The sequence below is a fragment of the Hyposmocoma kahamanoa genome, unplaced genomic scaffold, assembly GCF_003589595.1.
Source record: "Hyposmocoma kahamanoa isolate Upper Pololo Valley unplaced genomic scaffold, ASM358959v1 92, whole genome shotgun sequence".
NCBI lineage: Eukaryota > Metazoa > Arthropoda > Insecta > Lepidoptera > Cosmopterigidae > Hyposmocoma > Hyposmocoma kahamanoa.
In genome coordinates, this window is record NW_020654748.1 from 13587722 (window position 1) to 13608370 (window position 20649).

Sequence of the window (20649 nt, forward strand, 5' to 3'; positions counted from 1 at the left end):
TTTTTTTTCAATTCCACAAAAAAAATTCTATTCCAATGTCAGATATTGCTTAGTACAAAATTCCTTATTCGTTACGTTCATACATTAACTATAGAAGATCAATCATATAAACAAAAAAACAATAATCCATAATTGCGTTTGTCTACTCTTATGTAGGTCACAAAATCGAACAACCAATCATCTAACGTATAGACAGACACCCAAATAACACACGTAGTACCAGTGCCACAGTTATAAGGTCAGGGATAGCGAGCTGCATAGCTGACCGGTCTGTCATAATGCGTTACATATCTCTTTTCGCATATATTGTTCGGGCGAATGGATTAAACAAGCTTAGAATATAAGAGAGCAGCGACTTGTTTTGCTTGACTTTTTATGTATATTTTTTAAGTTTTTATTGAATTTCATGGTGTTTCATCATGATATTCAATTATTTTTGTGAAATTATTCCACTAGTTTTAAAAATAAATAAAAAAATAAATTATACATTCTCGGTAATTACATAGAATAATTAATTATTTATTAATTGTTTATTAATGGCTAATACTATAAATAATTTATATTATCCTTCTGTCTACTGTCAAAATTGTAGGGGGCTTCGTACCAAAACAATAGTATTTTATTGCAATTTGCTTACTAAGTCTTATGATATTATTGTGCTGACGGAAACGTGGCTAGCGGACGGAATTACGGACTCCGAACTATTTGATGGTAGGTATGTAGTATGGATAGAATCAGAAATAGTAACCGACATAGCTCGAAGAATTGCTCAGCTGAAGTGGCAGTGGGCGGGGCACATAGCTAGGCGAACCGATGGCCGTTGGGGCGGAAAGGTTCTTCAATGGCGGCCGCGCACCGGACGACGTTCAATGGGTAGGCCGACTCTGCCAATCTGGTGGAGGTCACGGGAAGACAATGGATGCGGGCAGCGCAGGACCGATCGTCGTGGAGATCGTTGGAGGAGGCCTATGCCCAGCAGTGGGCATCGTATGGCTGAATGATGATGATGTAGTATGGCGGCGTGACCGCGATTATACGTTGACTGGTGAGAATTGGCGCTGGGGTACTTATTGCTACCCGTAAGGAACTGGCTGTCACTCCTCAACCAACTTATCAATCCTCAGCGGAGGATTTATGGCTAACTTTGTGAATGAAATCCTCTAGTAATGACATTATTAATATGCACATATGTGCTTTGTATCTATGTAAACAAAAGAGGGGATAATTCTTTTTCTTTACAATTGCATAATTTCTTAAATAAACTAGGAGAGATTAGGCTTACTAACACTAACGATAAATTCTTAATTATCGGCGATTTTAATTTAAGTGGAATTTGTTGGTCATTAAACCATAGTTTTTATACATCGTCTAATTATTCTTCTAGCGATGAGTGCATATTGGCAGATGAATTAAATTTACATAACCTAAACCAATACAACGGTGTAAGGAACAAAGATAATAAGATTTTGGACCTTGTACTATGTAATGACACATTAATAGTCTCAGAATGCGTAGATACAAAGCATTGATTATTTCTATACAATTTATTACAGTTACCAGTTTAAAGTCAGCTCCAACTATTAAATATTTTTATAATAAAGCCAACTATGATTTAATAAATGCCGAACTATCAACAATTGACTGGGATAGATAATTTTTAAATCGTACATTGGATCAATGCGTTGAATATTTTTGTTAAGTTTCGACAAATTAGAGAACAATATGTTCCAAATAAGGTTGTTACTTCGACTACTTTTCCTGTTTGGTATACATCATCTCTAAAGAAAGCTATAAAAGAAAAATATAAGTATCACCGTAGGTATAAAATATATGGCAACAAGTGTGATTTGTTGTCTTTTGAGCATCAGAGGGCTCGGGTGAAGTTACTGGAAAAGCAATGCTTTTTGAACTACACAAACTCCATTGAAAATAATATTGCAAAACATCCCAAACAGTTCTGGTCATTTATTTAATCTCGGTCCAGCTCTCACGGTATTCCTAGTAGTCTGCGATATGGTAGCACTAGTGTTAATAGTGGCAGTGATGTTTGTAATGCCTTTTCGGACTATTTTAAAACAACCTTTTTGGCTACTACACCATCCATTGGTTCTGGTTTGGTAATGGCTGATGATTGTAATACAATTTCTGATATTGCAAGCATAAGTATGAATTCTGATATGCTTACTGACTTATTACGCAAACTCGATCCAAGTAAATCTGCAGGTCCGGATCACTTACCAGTTACTATTTTTAATTAACTGTGCTAACAGCGTTACTAAGCCAGTTAAATTACTGTTTCAACGTTCTTTTGCAGAATGTTAATGTGTACCAGCACTTTGGAAATCCGCGGTTACTACCCCTGTCCTAAAGAAAGGTTCCAAAACAGATGTAACTAACTATAGACCCATCTCTAAATTGTGTATTTTGTCTAAGGTGATAGAAAAAATTGTTTATACCCAAGTTTATTCGGCTTTGAAAAACTCATTTAGTCATACTCAACATGACTTCCTTCGAAAAAGGTCTACAGTATCAAAGCTAGTATTGTTAAATTAATACATCTCACCGTCTATGATCAAAGGATACCAAGTAGATGCCATCTATACGGATTACAGTAAAGCATTTGATAGAATTGATAATGTTATCCTTTTGACTAAACTTTTCGAAATTAGTATCAGGGGTGATCTTTTGCGGTGATTCTCTTCGTATATTAATAATAGATCTCAAGCGGTAGTCGTTAATAATTATATATCCAGTTGGGTTACTATGCCTAGCGGTGTACCACGAGGTTCATTATTAGGGCCGCTGCTTTTTAATACTTTTATTAACGATATTGGTAATTGCTTTCGCGTCTCTAATCTGCTGAGCTCCGCAGGTGATATGAAAATATTTGCCAAGATTTCTTTAGTTGTTGACGCTACTGCTCTCCAATCCGATTTATCTCGTCTTGACGACTACTGTGTCGGTAATAAGCTAGACCTTAACCCCTCTAAATGTTTCTACTACTATCCTGGATCCAACTTTTACCTCTCAATGCCTTTCGCCTTTCGATGGTTAGTTAGAAAAAATCCAGTCATGGAATAAGTTTGCCTTTATGTACTAACAATTGTTGTTAACAAATTATAATTTGTTTTGTGATACAATAAAGTGTTTACATACACATATGTGAAATGAAGCTTAACAACTAAACAACAAAGTTTCAGAGTCCCCACACGGCATTTGCCGGGATTATGCAATCGGGTAAAACAACCCCACACTGACAATCTAATCTGGATAATTATTTAATAAACCATACTATTTTACTCAATTTATCAACAAACAAAAAAAATAGTGTAGTAGAGGGATCTCCTCATTCAACACTCACAGTGTATACCGTTGAGCCACTGAGGTCATCAATTTAGTTCAACATGATAGTTGCAAAAGGATTTTTATATATAAAGGATACGTTAAACAATAAATTACTGAAAATATAATAATAATGGTTCAAATATAGAGCCTTGAGGTACGCCAAGGAGATTTTCAACCATGACGAACAATCGGCTAGAAATTATTTCCAATATACGACATAAACTTGCTACATAGATCACCATAGATATCTACCTTAGACTTGTGCACCGCTCATTACGCCCTAATTTTAAAATACCTTCACTATGATCAAATTCAACACAGTCGATAGCTATTCTAAAAAAATTATACCGATATAGTACTGATAAATTTAAATAGAATAGAATTTTTTTAGTATTCTTTTCCTTCTCCTGTAAATATTTAAAATATGGACGTTGAAAGTTTTAATAGTAAGGTGACGATTAAATACAATATCAATTATAAATGTTTTCTATTGTATTAAATACTGTCTACTAAAAACAATTTGCTACACACGTTCTTTTCCATGTTACTACTATTGAATGAAACATACACACGGAGCAGTGAAACACTACAATGGGAGCCAGGTGGCAGAAATAGCGACAATGCTTTTTAAAAACACGATAATACCCACTACAATACAAGTTATTACGTAACAACCGTTAGGTAACGGCCTTACAATTTTGCTTATACAGTTTAGTTCTAGAATGGTAAAAACCCACGATAATATTTTCTTTGTTAAAGAACCTGAATTTTTTTATAATACGATATTACGTACATGTTTAAAAATTATTTGAACATTTATTTAAACCTGTAAAGTCACGTCCAATTACAAGTTAAAATTATTCAGCAAAAACTGGTTTCGCTTGTTACATTTCGTACAACTATCTGAATCACCACAATCATAAAACTTATTGTAGTGATATTAAAACAAAGTCAAAAATAATTGTTTATCATTATTACAATTAATCGCTAATATCTTGTCACTTAGACTAATTAAATTGCGCCCGAGGCATTGGCCTCCAGCCTCCACGCGTATGTCAACAACTTGTCTTCCATCGAACTTGCCTACTACTATATCAGCTTAATTATGATTTTCGTAACAATGTAACTTCATTATTCCAATGTTACAGATTAAGCTCTTGTATATCGATAAAATATTAGTGAATGAGCCAAACAATAACGACAATTACCTACAGTAACAATGAGCTTCGAGGATATCTCTAAATAATTATTCCCCAGACCAAAACCCTCATTGAAAAGTCCATTTTGCTAAGTTAATTTTATCGCGGTCTCTTCATGGAGTACCCCCACTAAGTTACAAAGTTGGTCAATAAGTACTAAAAGAACAAAGTAAATTATCAGACTAAAATAGAATAAAATAAAATAGAATCTTTTGTTTTGTTATTTTATAGGCCTAACTGATTATATAACAAATGTAATAATAAAAATTCAATTACATCAAATATAAAATTATATAAAATAAATCTTTAAAAAAGCAACTAACAACGGTAAGTCAAGTAATTTCGGACTCTTTACAGGTCCCACGGTCACGGCTATCTGTCTGTGGTAATCATAAACTACTTACAAGTATGTCTAATATTACTGCAAACTGTTAAGTACTCGAAACATTGGTTTATTATAAATATAATTAAACAAATATACACGATTTAGATCCAAAAAAGTAGTTCGATTTTCAATTACTTTTATAAGATGTTGTAAATAAAAAAAGTCAATTTATAATTAGATACGCTATGCAAATCCTAACAATGTATTTTATTGAATATCGTAATGGTTTTATTACCATACCATTTTGTTCCTAATTATTGACACAAAGATGGAACAAACACAAAGTAAAATTCCTTTGGTCCGATTGAACTCGAATCAGTGTCTGTTGCCTCATCGTGCCTACCCTTCTTACCAACTGAGTTACAGATCTTTGTATAAGGTTTGAATGGTTTTTTTTACCATGGCGCCAACTGACTACTACACTGACTAACATGGAGAAACTTATAAAAGTTCCTTCATACAAAATATTTACATACTCATAAAATAAATTTAAAAAATTATTAAAACAGGATCATTTTCCATTAAAAAAAAAGTATCATAGTCACCTTTTATGTCAAGTGTGGCCACAGTGTAAGCGTATCATTATAACTTACGAGTGTGATTTCGGCAAGGAGAGCACTGAGTGTGCACTTCTTTGAGCCATAGTGAGGCTTACAAACTACACAGTGATCTTTTTATATTTTATGTAATAAGTTAATCAGTTAGTAGTATGCATCCAAGTTCCTTATTATTATTGTATTTCTATTTGTGAGGGCAGTAATAGGCCCTCAGTTGTTATTATTATTATTTAATTTAGTTTGAAGGTCGTGGCCTTTCTTTAAGGTTTTGAACTATTCTGCTCTATATTATCTTATAATTGTTTATGCCATAGATCCAGTTTATGCTCCACTATTGGATCAATACCATGTGATGGTATGAACAAGTCGTGCGCCTGGTGGTAAGCGACACGCCTATCCATAACAGTTACAGTAGTGTCACTCAGAGCTTTAAATCGCAAAGATCTGAGTGGCACTGCCACTGCGCCTGTCACCGTGAAACATAAATTGACAAGTCCCATGTGCTTGTACTTTCACCAGCACCCTTACTCTTTCAAACCGGAACGCAGTAAAGTAAAAAAATATACCCACTTGTACGTTAAGCGACTGATTTTAAATAAAACTCCTAACAAAAAATCTATGATGCCACATGGCTTAATCAATCCTAGTGTTACATATGCGTAAATGACATTGATAAATACGTTTCCCAAACAATATTCGAAACGAACGATCCAAATCCCCAAATTGATCCCCAGATGTTTATGTAAGTAACAAGCCCACAATGCAGGCCGATATAACATATACTGTCGTAATCACATTGTTGTTGAAAAAGGTGACATAATCGATCGATTAACCTGCATTAAGAATCATTATTGCGTTTCTAAGCTACTTTTTAGCATATTGTAGTTCTCTACACGAAATATCTTGAAGTTGTAGAAACTATAGAAGTCGATTTAACATATTTGAGTTCTTATTCAATGAAACAATGTTCATTAGTTTACACCGAAATAAAGAAAAGCATTATTATATATATTAGCATATAAGCAAATGCTTATAACTGATATAGTGCCTTTAAAAAAATCGTAACTTGAATATAGTATCACGCAAAAACATTCTAAATCTTACACTATTATGATTTAAATTGACTCTAAACCTTTTAGAATAAAAACTATTCACAATACAACCTGTAAATCTAAGAGTGCTCTTGCTTATAGATTACTCTAATCATTGCAGTTTCCAACGATTACAAAATCAAGATATATTTACGAAAAAAAATCATATATAATCAAAAATAATAATTTTGTGCCATATACCTAATTTAAACTAAAAATTATGTTTCCGCGATTGCTATCCATAGTAGCGATGCGCGACTTTCAATGTTACTAATATTAATCATTCGAGTGGACAAATCATTCCAATCCAAGCACAATCATTCGACTCGACTTGAATAATTCGAATAATTGCGAATGATTATTATGTCGGAACTACTCGGAACCATTCACCACGTTCATATTAAAATAGCCCTGTCCCCATCACGTTTACGGTTATCTATATTGTTAAAGCTGAAGGAAATGTAATTAGATTATTCTAAAAATGTACTTATTCCCAATTGTTTTTATTCACTTCAGGAATACTTAAATAATTAATTAGAATTTTATTTGTGTCACGATGGTTACCCCTTTTATTCTTTCAATTTTATTTAATCAATTTTCATAAATAATATGCGTAGCCATATTTACTTTAATTTCTTTTTATATGTATAATTTGCCTAATTTTATTGAATTTAATTATTTTGTAATGCAATTTAATTTTTAATTTAATATGGACCAATTTTATTTACTTTTGAATTTATAAATAAAATTAATTTTTAACATTGCAGCGCCCTTGCATGTTTCAAGTTTGATTCATAATAAAATTTTAATAACTACAAATGTACACATGATACGCAATAAAGAATTTGAATTTGAATTTGGTTCTTACCATATGTCAGAGAGAGCTAGGCAAAAATGCTCTATGGAATCTATAGATTAATATTGAATGGTCATTCAGGTCATTCGAATACGAAAATTAGTAGATTACTAATTTGTCAGTCGAATGACAGGATTAATAACACATAGTAAATAAAACTATTTATCTCCATCTACAACGCATATACATATTTGATTTTTCAAACAAACCAACGTTTCGGGTTCTTTACAGATGACGGATGGCTGTGATGGTGAAGTCATCAACCAGTTATGTAAAACCATTTTGTAGATACTACTGTTTGTAGCTATCTACAAAATTAATTAATATAAATGCCTTATTTTTTATTTACCCAAGGACATTCCAATTTACTCCACAAACGTCATGCCAAAATGTTACATTAATGTATGTTTTTTCAAAATTAAAGTTATTAAAGAAAAGGAAATGAGAAACAAAATAAAACATATTAGTGAGTCTACTTGAAATTTTTTGGTACGAAGAAACCATCTTCCCTGTTGAAATTAGGATGGTTTTCAATTTCATTGATCTCTCGTAGCATCCCAGGTGGAAAACGGACTTTCTTTTACAAGGATCTGTGGTTTGTCAAACTTAATAATTAAACGTGTAGGTTTATCTACGACATGTTCGCAGACTAACTTTTTTACGCGTCTATACCTGATGTCAGCTATTGTGCTTTGACCAATTTTGTGATTTGTATGGATTTTTTTACAATTCCCTACGAGGAACTGACATTTGTTACGCATGTAAAACTAGACATTATAATTGTTTACGTGGAATTATTATTTTTTTATGGCACCAAATGACGGAGACGAACAAGTCCCGCGCCTTTTAGTAAGCGACACACCTGTACATAGCAGTTGCAGTGTCATTCAGAGCTTCAAATTGCAAAGATCTAAGAGGCACTGCCACGGTGCCTGTCACCTTCAGACATAAGTTGACAAGTCCCTTAATTATACCTCTAACTTCACCAGCACCTTTACTCTTCAAAATCAGAATACAGTAACGGTCCAAAAATAGGTAAAGTAACACTACTTCACTGGACTAACTCTTTCGCAGGAACCTCTCCTGCTAAGCCAGTCACCATGGTTCGATTGTAACATCAATTTTTTTTGATAACGGAACATTTGAGCGTTCAAGCACTTCGTCAAATACGTCTGTTGATCAGATCAGATCAGTGTGCCAAAGACAGAATGGCATAGAGGGTGACGATGGAAATTTTCCTGAGTCCTAATCTACCGAACAAGAGTCGAAATGAGTCTTGAGGCCAGGAGCGGTTATTACATTACATCGGTTGTACATTCAAGTAAAAAAGTAGAAAAAAAGACTCCAATTTTTAGATATGTAAAGAACGGTGGATATTGATAAATTTATTTTCTTCATAAAAGTATGGAAAAATAATTGAAAACAACGTAATTTAAATAGATTTTCACTATTACGTAATTTTTTTTAACACATTTTTGCGATTTAAAGTTCTGATTGGCAATTCAACTGTTATGGACATGCGTGCAGCTTACCATAAGGCGCACGACTTGTCTGTTCTGTCAATTGTTATTATAGATTAAATATAACAAAAAAAGTGTAGGGTGAATAAACAAAATCAAATTTTTCAGTAAATTAGCTGTCTGATCGTTCATGTGTGCCGTGCGTCATCGGCGATGGTGTGCCCCATAGGCGGAGCAAGTCTTTTGTAAATTCCGCTGTCTAGCTACTTCTCTCATATTTTTCTATAAATAGGTCACATTCCCAAAAATTGGACCTGGAACCATTGGAATGGAACGCTTGTAAGAGGAAGTTTAGGTAATCAAGCACGTTCGCGCCATCGCCGCCCAACGCCCTGGGATCCAAGAACCGTAAGTTGAATTTAGAATATACTATAAACGAATATGTAACTTTACTGAATAATGTCATAATGACAGAATTTTGACTTTGTATCTATTTGATTATTCTAAAATAATTTTTCTTTGCATTTCGACACCTAATGCGATCGAGCTCTACTAAGTGATGTAACACTTCTCATCTGAAAACAATAGGCCCTGAAAAATAATGGCCTACGGTTGACATCATGCATAAGCACTTGAAATGGACACATAACCGTAGCGGCAAGTGCGCAGCCGTCACTCAATCAGTAGCTGCCAGACTCTCAGTCGTACATTGACAATAGTGATTAAAGTGATACACGGTCTTTTGTTCAGAAACTCAAGTGAAAGTTTTAAATTTTGTACGAATCCATTACAGGACACACACCGAAAGCGGTTAAATAATCAGCGTCACTCTACGTAGTTCCTAATTCTTAAATACCCAGTGATTCCTTTTTGTGATCAAACTCATTTGTATAAAAGTGAAGTGACCTCTATTCCTTTCAAACAATTTCAACTTTTGCTTTTTTTGCATTTATACCAAAATAACAAACACGGTTGCAGTATAATCAAAATAACAAAATGTTCAGAAATGTAAGTTGTGATGAAAAACGTGTTTCTTAGTATTCTTTAAAATAATACCGTTAAAACTTAACTTTAAATATTTTAAAAAATATGTTGCAGATTGTGATAACAATATTAGTAGTATCGGCGTGTTCCGGTGAATATCCGGCCCCTTATCACTCGATAGCAGTAAATACAGACCTATCATCGCCAGGATTCCAGAGAGATGATACACCATTATCGTTCCAATATAATACCGTACATTTATATTCCTCGCCCAGTCCAGATCATGATACACTAGACCGTCAACCACACCATTATAATTTTAATCCAACCAACTACATAAATATTCAATACGCCCCTCTTGTTAAATCATCGAGTAGATTGTATAATAAAGTACACAGTCCACATGATGTCAGCATCAGAAATTTCGATGAAATTAAAGAAGCTTTGAAGTCGCCGAACCGTCTCACTGCTCCTCCTACTACAACTACAGTAAAAACTGATCATTTGGAACCAAGATTTGTGGCAACTGGAGCACCAGTAACAAACAAAACAAAAGCAAAAGATCTGCAGCAACAACCATTGCCACATTTGGATTACATTCCTGGACACAATGTTGAAGTATTGCGATCTGTCAACCGTAGCCCAGGAACAAATGTTGTGTTCAAGAATCTTTCGGCTAGTCCTGCTGAATCTATTAACAATGTGCCTCAAAAAATGGTAATCACAAACTCCTACATTTACCTTACTTAAAACTAGTCATACGTGCTATTGCAATGACTTTGGCGCTCTGAAATTCATGATTTTCAGGATTTTATTTCGATGAATTTGTGTTGTGGCTTATCATAGGTCACATGATACATACTTTATCGAGACACACTTTCAAAAGTAATCCTTTTTAAAAGGTAGTTCCATGTTATTAATTAATTAGTAATATATTTATTTATATCTAAGGCATTAATTATATCTAAAGTAATTTTTCAAAACGTTGGGTGCCATTGAACTTTAAGAAATCTGTTTTTGTGTAGTAAAAAGCAAAACAGTTCGGTTTTTTCAGTTACACCTAAACAGTTTTTGAGCTTGTTTTAGTATACGCAATCATTTGCTAAAATTATAATAATTTGAAAATTAGGTATATTAGTGGAATTTGCGTCCAAGAATTCTCGACTCGTGATAAATAATATATGTTCTGTATGTACGAATCTCTGGAATTTGTTGTTAGCGTTGTGTTTACGTATGTAAAATCTAGAATCGATCTTTTTTTACTAGCTCTTTTTCTAAATCGGATTTTGGAATCATCCGTTTCTTGATTATGGTTGAGTATTTGTAAAATGCGTCAATTACAGACTAAACCCTTTTAATATACTTATCTCTTGGTCTGTGGACTTATATCTTTTATAGTATCTGCAAGTTCTTTCCATTTGTTATCTTGAGCACCTGTTTGTTACATTGTAGCAAGTATGGTGTCTTATATGAAATTTGTCATTTATTAAATCTAATCGTCATTAGTATAATCTGCCATTCACAGATATCATTTACTGTACATGCTCTTACAGAGATTCTTCAATAAATTTATTTTTTAGTCACGCATGAGTTCCTCAAAATCGCGCCTATCGGTAATCTATATTATCTACTTGAATATACTGGTATATAAATAAATAGATATAACGTAAAACTTACGTAGAATGTATTTGTGCCCCAAACATGTTTACCTTCTCTGAGATTCAGCTTTAAATGGCATTAAATTTTTTTTTACTTTACTATTAAAACGCGTGTTACAATTACTTATCTAAATTACAGACAAATAAAAAGAGTGGTGCTAGCCATGCTTGAGTTTGAATCTTTTTCAGTGGTATGCAAACGTTCTCACTTCAGTATTGCGTCTTTATTTCAGGTGAATGTCATAATACCTTACAAATTTAGCCATCTGTCGAACAAAAGACAACAACCGGAGATGAGTACTCAGAACGTTTATTTCTCTCTCGGTACTGCTGAACACAAGAATACCTCCAAAGTGACAACAACCAGCCCTCGTCCAATGACCACCACAATGATACTACCTCCACAACACAAACACTACAGTTACATATTCCCTAGAAATCATCAGCAATTGATTTTGCCAAAACCAAAACTGTAAGTATTACCATATTTATTATTTTGTTATAGGAAATGAAACTATTTTTCCAGATTAAAATCGCGTGTATTTGTTTTTTCAAACAAACCAACGTTTGGGTCCTTTACAGGTCCCATGGTCACGGTTACACTGAGGTGGTAAAGTTGCCAGTTATGCCTAATATTAATGCAAACCCCTTTATTTTTTCCACTATAGTTACAAAGGTTATTAATTAATACCTTATATTTTTATTTAAAAAAGAACATTCCAATTTACACTTCATATATTTGACAAATTATTTTATTTTAACAATATGAATTTTATTAACTTAAAATTATTATAATGATATAATAATAATAATAACGCATACACTCTACATAGCCCCGCACTAGGGAAAACCCTGTGTCGCGGGTGTCATGGACACACACATAGACAACCACAAATTACACGCAAACTCACTAGAGAAATAAATGTAGGCCATACAAATATTTTTCCCGGCCCGGGAATCGAACCTGGGGCCTCTGCCTGGCAGTCCGGCATGGTAACCGTTCGGCCACGGAGGCAGTTAACGATTAAGAATTAATAATTAATATTATATTGTTTATTAGATCTATACCAGTGTTTCGGCATTTGACACTTTTTTATTTATTTATTCTTATAATGACATTTTTGTAAACAGAGATAAGATTCTCCCAACCTTCATAAAACTATGTCGGGAGAATTTGGTTACATCAGTAGGACAATTTTTATTATTAAATTACTAGAATTGTGAAATGTTAAAGAATATTTCAGGTTACCACACTCGAATATTAAGTGATACTTCATGATGATATTCTACAAATATTTAAATAAAAAAACTTGTCACGAAAATTGAGTACAAAAAACTTACCTGAAAATTACCCATAAACATAATGTTACCACTGGGTAACTGTAACTGTACAGTCGTCAATATTTTCCCTACATAGTATCTAATATATCATAACTTTATAACATTTTGTAACTTTTTTATAACAAAAAACCGACCTCAAAAATTTATGAAATTACTTCTATTTACCAAGTTTTATGAAAATCGCTTCACGAAAAATAGGTGCAAAATAAACACGATTAATCCCCTAAATTGCCATACTTCGAGGTAGAACGTTTTCTTCAAATTTCAATGGAACAAGTACTGAGGTACTTACTCCTTTTAAAATAAAAAAAAAACTAATCCAAATCTGTTCACAAATGTCGAAGTAATCGCGTGACATACACACAAAAAAATACAGTCGAATTAAGAGTCTCCTTTTTTAAGTCGGTTAGAAAAAATTATATTACATTTTTAATACACTTTCTACTAACTTTTAAAACATTTGTTACTATACAACCGTTAAATAATGTAGGAACTGAATACTATTTAGTCCTTTTACCATACACGTTGTTTGTTTTAAGTTTCATTGATGTCCACTACTATGTTTATTATTACACAATTCTTGTATGTTATTATTACACAAAACTTGATGGACAATCAGTTCGCTAAAAAATTTACCTGCTTTAAATATAAGGTTCCTGTTGATTGGTGATTATTACTAGATAAAACGTATTAATTGTTGCCCTAAAACACCCATCTCAAAATAATACTGATTGCAGTATTTAGCCCTATTAATGTTGGTAATGACCGTTCATAATGTCTTTAAATGTATTTTGTGCATGTGAAATACTGTTCTGACGTTTCCAAACTATACAGGGTGAAAATACTCAACTACCTTAAATACATAAGATAGCTTATTTGACTTAAAGGAAATATTCTACTATTTTTCGTAATATGAATAACCGCTTTCACAAACTTTTTAAAATCTCACCTGATCCAGAAATCGAACCAACTAAAAATGCAAAAAAAACGACACTCACTGTTTTATTATTTTAATCCACAAGACCAATGATAAGGATAAAATATCTCCAATAAACATTAAGTCAATATAAGAAAAAAATATTTTCGTTAAGTAATATTAGCTATCTTAAGTAGTGTTGGATAGGACATGAAATCGAAATGAGTTTGAGTGTACTCCATTTGAATAATTCAAAAATTATGTAGAACAATGTCCTACATCAAATGGGGTGAGGTAGTGGCAAGAAATTGTTTGCCCCAACGGGAGCGGCTCTACAAACATAATATATATGTATAATACTAAGCAAATTTCATAACATCAATGAGTGCTCTCGAGTTGCGTAGACCATATCATAGTGTATGTACCACAGTAACGAGTTTCGTTGATCCGGGCGCTTGCCTTACTCAGTCCTTTGAGTTCTTTCATTAGTCGTTGTCATGTACTTCGCCAGAACCGCTTCAACGCTCTTTCTTTCCAATACTGTGTGACATGAGGTGAGACATTTGCATAAGGGGTGTTGACAAACTAACCAAGCGATAGTACAAAGGAGGTGGCTCATATATGAGTAGCAAAACACTAACCTTAAGCATTTCATTTCATTAAGACACATCCACTTGATGTCCCATTGATTTTCCATCCGGTATAGAAAGTACAATACGCTACCTAAACTAGACAATAACAGCCGAGAATTTATAATCTACCACTTTCTATTCAAAACACACCCATTATTAGAATTATAAGTACAATTATGTTTTTATTTATATAATACCAAGTGACGGAACGAACAAACGTGTGCCTGGTGGTAAACGACACGCCTGTTCATAATAGTTGCAATGCACTTCAGAGCTTTAAATCTGCCACTGCGCCCGTCATCCTGAGACATAAGTTGACAAGTCCCATGTGCCTGTAATTTCACCAGTACCCTTACCCTTCCAAACCGGTTCGCAGTCATGTTAACATAATTACTTAGCGGCAGAAATAGGTAAGGTGGCAGTACTTCCCTGGACGAACTCTTTCACAAGGACCTCTACAGCTACTAAAACATATCCTATTTGATTGGTTACAGATATAATGCTATGGATGTGAAAAAAGTGATGGCTGTAAAAAACGCGCCGACCGTTCTGAGTGCTGCACCACAACAAAAGTCATCCTATATGAAAATGCATACCCTTTTACTGAACGTTGCACGAGCCTATAACATGGCATTGGCTCCACAAAGAGTAGCTTTGCATTCTGGAGCCAACCCCGCGGTGTTAGGCATTCTTGAACCTAATACACAAATGTATGTGAGAGCTTCAAGATTATCCTCGATACCGCAGCGTAATCCATCGAATCAGAAAACAATTTTGTACCCAAAACAAAAAAAAATAAGATTCGCCATACATTCATAAAGAAGATTTTAGAAATTTAATTTATTTTCATTACTTTAATAATAGCCAAAGTTGTGACATTTTCTAAGTAAATGTTGTCGACATGGCTATTGCTTCCACGGTCTAGATCAAGTTTTATATAGGTAGTTGGTCCTTGTCGTTATATTGTTAGACAGATCAGTTTTTTAGTATTTACACTTAAGAAAATACCTACTCGTACATTATTTACAAAAAGTGTGGATGGTGTTTTATACAAAAATGCTTAAAAAAATAATTCAACCTTTTCACCTTATTATCAGCGAAAGAAAACTAGTAACTCGAGTATAAGTAACAACCCTTTTCTCAGAAATCGTCACAATTAGATACATTTTTACTATTCTCATATTTCAAATAAAATTGAAATGATACATTTTTTAAATTATTTCTTTATTTATAAAAATTTGGAATTTTGGACTACTATTGTAATAAATGTAAGTATAATAAAAATTATGTTGTAATCGTAATCATTAGTCCTATCAGTGAATGTGGACCAGCAACCAACGGCTAAACTCTACGACCTGTGGCAAGGCCGTTCGGTGCGCCAACTTGCTTGCAATCTTTACGTGCGAAGTCGATTAAGCAATTATAAAATATATAAACTTAAATCTATAACCATTATTCACTGTTGAAACATTACAAAGAAACAAAATGAAATGTATATATTAAAATTCACGCACTTTTGCCATCGGGGAAGACAAAAGCCACAATTTTCCATTAGCTACGATAATGACACACTTGCTTTCAAACCCGCTCGTCGATTAAAGTCACTATTGACCTGGCCTTTCTTTAGGACGTCCTCAACTTACATTCGCTTTATAAGTCAGCTTTGTCAATCTTCTTTGAGCCCGAATCACCAAAACGTCCCTTTTTTATCTTTATCACTATAACTTCTTCCACGCTGCAACGCTCTCTTGTCACACGGTTACGCAACTATCCATCACAGTCACGTCCATACTTCTCAAAGTTCTCATTTCCAAAATTTTTAAAAATACTTTATGAGATATGAAATTTAATTTCAGATCATCGCACCGCGCGCATTCATAAAAAAATAAGCTTAAAGAGATTAACATTCTTACACTAGCGAGACAGTACATTTATGAAAATGTAATTTATGTTAAGAAGAGTAGTAATTTTTTTTAAATAGTGACAGATTTTACATTAATACGAGGAATAAAAATAAACTAGCTGTTCTTGTTGTCTTCGGAAAGTCACAAATCAATTTAAGGGGCAATGTATCATCATCATCATAATCATCATCATACTAGCCGGAAGACGTCCACTGCTAAACAAAGGCCTCCCCCAAAGATTTCCAGACCAGCCAGTCGGACGCGACGTGCATCAATCGGTTACCCGCCGCTCTTACTGGGCCGTCGCAATGAATAAGCTCCTATAATAACATTCCGGTTGATATTCAAAATTTGCCATTTAAGAGGTTTATAGAGTATAATATCATTGGTTTAAAGTGAAACAAAAACTTTATACTAAAGCTTTATTATTCAGCTTCTGCGTACTTGGATGACAATAATCCTTGGTAGTGACCCGTTTAGCTCTTATATGTAGTCTCGATCTAAGATGTTTCAAATAAATATTGTAAATTACAAATGTATTCAAATATATAGTTACAAAAGAGCAACCCCTAGAGTTTCTAGCTCATTCTTCTTAGGGGAATTTGCCTTACGACTGAGCAGTACAGTTTAATCAATGTGACGATTTCAAGTGTATTCTGATTACATCTGAAATAAAGCTGATTTAAGTTTGAATTTGTTTGAGATGCTTCCGTTACCTATTAAACCCTCCCCCCCGTTGTCACTTCATCATGCTGTTCCCGTCGCTAAAACTTTCCCTAGCAATGAAGGAAACGTAAAATAACCCTTATAAACTACAACCATTGTTTAACTAACAAATATTATTAGATCTTGAGACCGAATTTATAAACATTAATTAAGACACAATAAACATCAGCTTTATGTTTAGTGGTACGCCGGTTATTGACTGAGAAGACAATTGGAATAGTTAATCAATCACAGGCAATGTTTGTGATACGTACTTACCCTAAATATGAATATACGTACTCCTTTGCGGATAGATATACCAGGTTATAAAATAACCGAGATTTCCAGAAGGAAGCGTGCGAAGGTCATAAAGGGTTCCTAGTCATCCCACGAGACTACATAGACATTTGCTTACATAAAACGTAAAAAATATTGTAATATAGGAGACGAAACTATTTTTCCGGATTTAAATCGCGTATATTTAGTTAGTTTTTTCAAACAAACCAACGTTTCGGGCTAAACAAAGCAACGTTCAGTCAACTATGACCATGGGACCTGTAAAGGTCCTGAAACGTTGGTTTGTTTGACAAAACAAATATACGCGATTTAAATCTGGAAAAATAGTTTCATTTCCTATGTGTAACAATCGCCAAAACTTAAGAACTCGATAAATATTGTAACAATTCCTGACAAATGCAGTATTTCACATACAATAAATTCATATAATAATTACTAACAAATGCAGTATTTTATATATATGCAAGTCATGTAATAGTTCCTATTGTTAGTAATTTTTCTACTTGTTTTTATTTAATATTTAAGTTATATTTCATAATTTTAGTGTTTACTATACTAGCACTTACGTGCCGTCTCATCTTATAAAAGCGATTCCAACTGAAAACCAGTGTTACAGCGGACGAGCTGTGTCATATGCTGAGTTGGATCCGTTTCAGCTTATAGGTATATGTAATCATCATTAATTTGTTTTGCCTGTTCTGTTTTATTTGAATCTTCTTAAGCTGAATAAACGTATCTTTCCTCCTTTCTTTCTTTAAAAACAAAGTACCAAAACGGTTACATCACGGTAGTGCCTAACATCAGCGTTTTGTATTCAAAGTTGGCCCCGTAGTAGTCAAAGCCACTCCCAACTACTACCATCACTAGGATATTTGTCGATTTTTACGTAACAAAATAATTGTTGACTAATTTTTTTTATTTATTAAATAATAGTAACATTTTTTTTATAATATCAAGTGACGGAACGAGCAAGTCGTGCGCCTGATTGTAAGCTACACGCCTGAACATAATAGGTGCAATGCCACTCAGAGTATTAAATCGCGAAGATCTGAGGGGCACTGCCACTGCGCCCGTCACCCTGAGATACAAGTTGACAAATTTCATGTGCCTGTAGTTTCACTAGCACCCTCACCCTTCAAAACCGGAACACAGTAATGCTGACATTACTGCTTGGCGGCAAAAATAGGTAAGGTGGCAGTACTTCCCTGGACGAACTCTTTTACAACGAGGTCTACTGCTACTAAACATAGAAAAATAATCGAGGAAATAGTTTTCTTAGAACTAAAAACAACAACATTTATTTTCAAAATACGAGTATCTTAGTCATTCCGTAAAACTTAATACACTTTTTGGTTAAAATTACATGTCACTGTTCATTTGTAAAAACACGAATTTCAATATTTGGTGACATGAGTGGTCCATTGGTTTTTACAGTGAGCGCTGGATAAGAAGGTGCCGGGTTCGATTCCCAGTAGGACCAAATTGGGAAAGGAACTTTCCAAATGATTCTGGTCTGGGTGTTCTAGGAAGTGCCCCAAAATGAATTTTTGTTCTCTAGTACCCATAATAAAGGTCTCCCTAATTTGAGACCAGGCAATTGGTGTGGTTGTCTGGATATTATACATACATATGCAACAGCAGTCAACTATAGGGATATAGATACGACTGAAACAATTAATTTTAAATCTTAATAACTTCAAACAAGAGTTATGAGGAACTACATGTTTTTTTTTAATTTATTTATCATTTAAAACATAATACACAACAATGTTTCTAGTCGCATTTTAAACCAATAAGGTTCGTAGTAATGCGAACTATATCCACACAATAGGTTCAATTTGCTAACAGAAAAGTTTTGCTAATATTTAAGTAATTTGCATAAATAGTCTATCATTAACCAAAAACATTATACAGAAATTGGATAAATACATTTATAAACAAACAAATTTATCGCAATTGATTAAGCTGTTTACAAAGTGATTTTGAAGTTAACTTCTTATATTAGTGGTTGTTAAAGAATTACATAATTCTAGCGGTAACTCGTTTATGCGTCGGGGAACAAGGTAGGTAGAAGTTATTTCGCCGTACACATTATTCGTGCGACTCGTCGCAAGCGGTTGCTGGCCACATGTCGCGTACACAAAGGACACACGAGTGTACATGAGTATATGAAAATATATACAATAAAAGTAATCCATAAAATTTCCACTGCACGAAATTCAACGAGCGTGCAGAAAAACGTCCATCCAAACCTTTTCGCTGTCCAACTACTGCGCTAGACTATAAAAACGACTAAAAAGACATAGAACCCACGATTGTAACAATCGTGATTAACAATAATTTTCAACAGAAAAATTACTTTTCATACCAAATTTAATCCATACATTTTCTTTTAGTCAATTCACTGAGATTGAAACGTAAAACACATTTTTATCTACATGATGCTGCAAAAAATCTGTGCCCTGTTATCGCAATACTTTTAAATGCTTAAGCATCAATTATGTAGATAAGTTACAAACACAAGTTCGCTCACCCCAACACTACTAAAAGTTTATCGAAATTAGAACAAAAATCTAAATAATATTTAATCTAAATTTAAAGATCTATAGATTTAGCAGCAGTAGAGCTACTTGTAAAAGAGTTCGTCCAGGTAAGTACTGACACCTTACCTATTTCTGCCGCCAAGCTGTAATGTTAGCATTACTGCGTTCCGATTTAGAAGGATAAGGGTGCTGGTGAAATTACAAGCACATGGGACTTATGACTTGTCAACTTATGTCTCAAGGTGACGGGCGCAGTGCCAGTGCCCCTCAGATCTTTGCGATTTAAAGCTCTGAGTGGCACTACAACTTTTATGGACAGACATGTAGCTTACCATCAGGCGCACGACTTGTTCTTCGCGTCACTTGATATTATAAAAAAACTACGAGTATACACCTAATTCTGCAATTTGACAACTTTTCCACGTATATTTTACGTGTAAAAATAAAACAGAACATTACACAATAACGAAGTACATAATCAAGTATGGAACTAGATAATTTTTTTTTGGAAAAAATCTTTAGAAAAGCACTATAAATGACGTTAAAAACCAAAAGCAAATCTGCAACAAGCACATAGAAAAAATTGTAAGGTCTGTTTGTTCGTTAGCTCAGTTGGGAGAGCGTCACACACGGTATGCTGAAGGCGCTGGTTCAAATTCAGCCGGATCCAAGGAATTTTTCTTAGTGTTCAATCAATGTATTAATTTAATTACTGACTTAATAGTTAAATTAAGTCTTAAGAATTTTGTTACCATCTAATGAAACTTAATATGAAA

At 33.8% G+C, this 20649-nt stretch overlaps 1 protein-coding gene across 1 annotated transcript; it reads left to right on the plus strand.

Annotated features, from left to right (window-relative positions):
- Window positions 1-9585: 9585 nt before the first annotated feature.
- Window positions 9586-15243, plus strand: LOC113236723. Its single transcript, XM_026472884.1, has 4 exons — window positions 9586-9901; window positions 9992-10594; window positions 11769-12007; window positions 14919-15243. The coding sequence occupies exons 1-4, from the start codon at window positions 9890-9892 to the stop codon at window positions 15241-15243; spliced, it is 1179 nt and encodes a 392-aa protein (XP_026328669.1). The 5' UTR covers window positions 9586-9889.
- Window positions 15244-20649: the final 5406 nt, after the last annotated feature.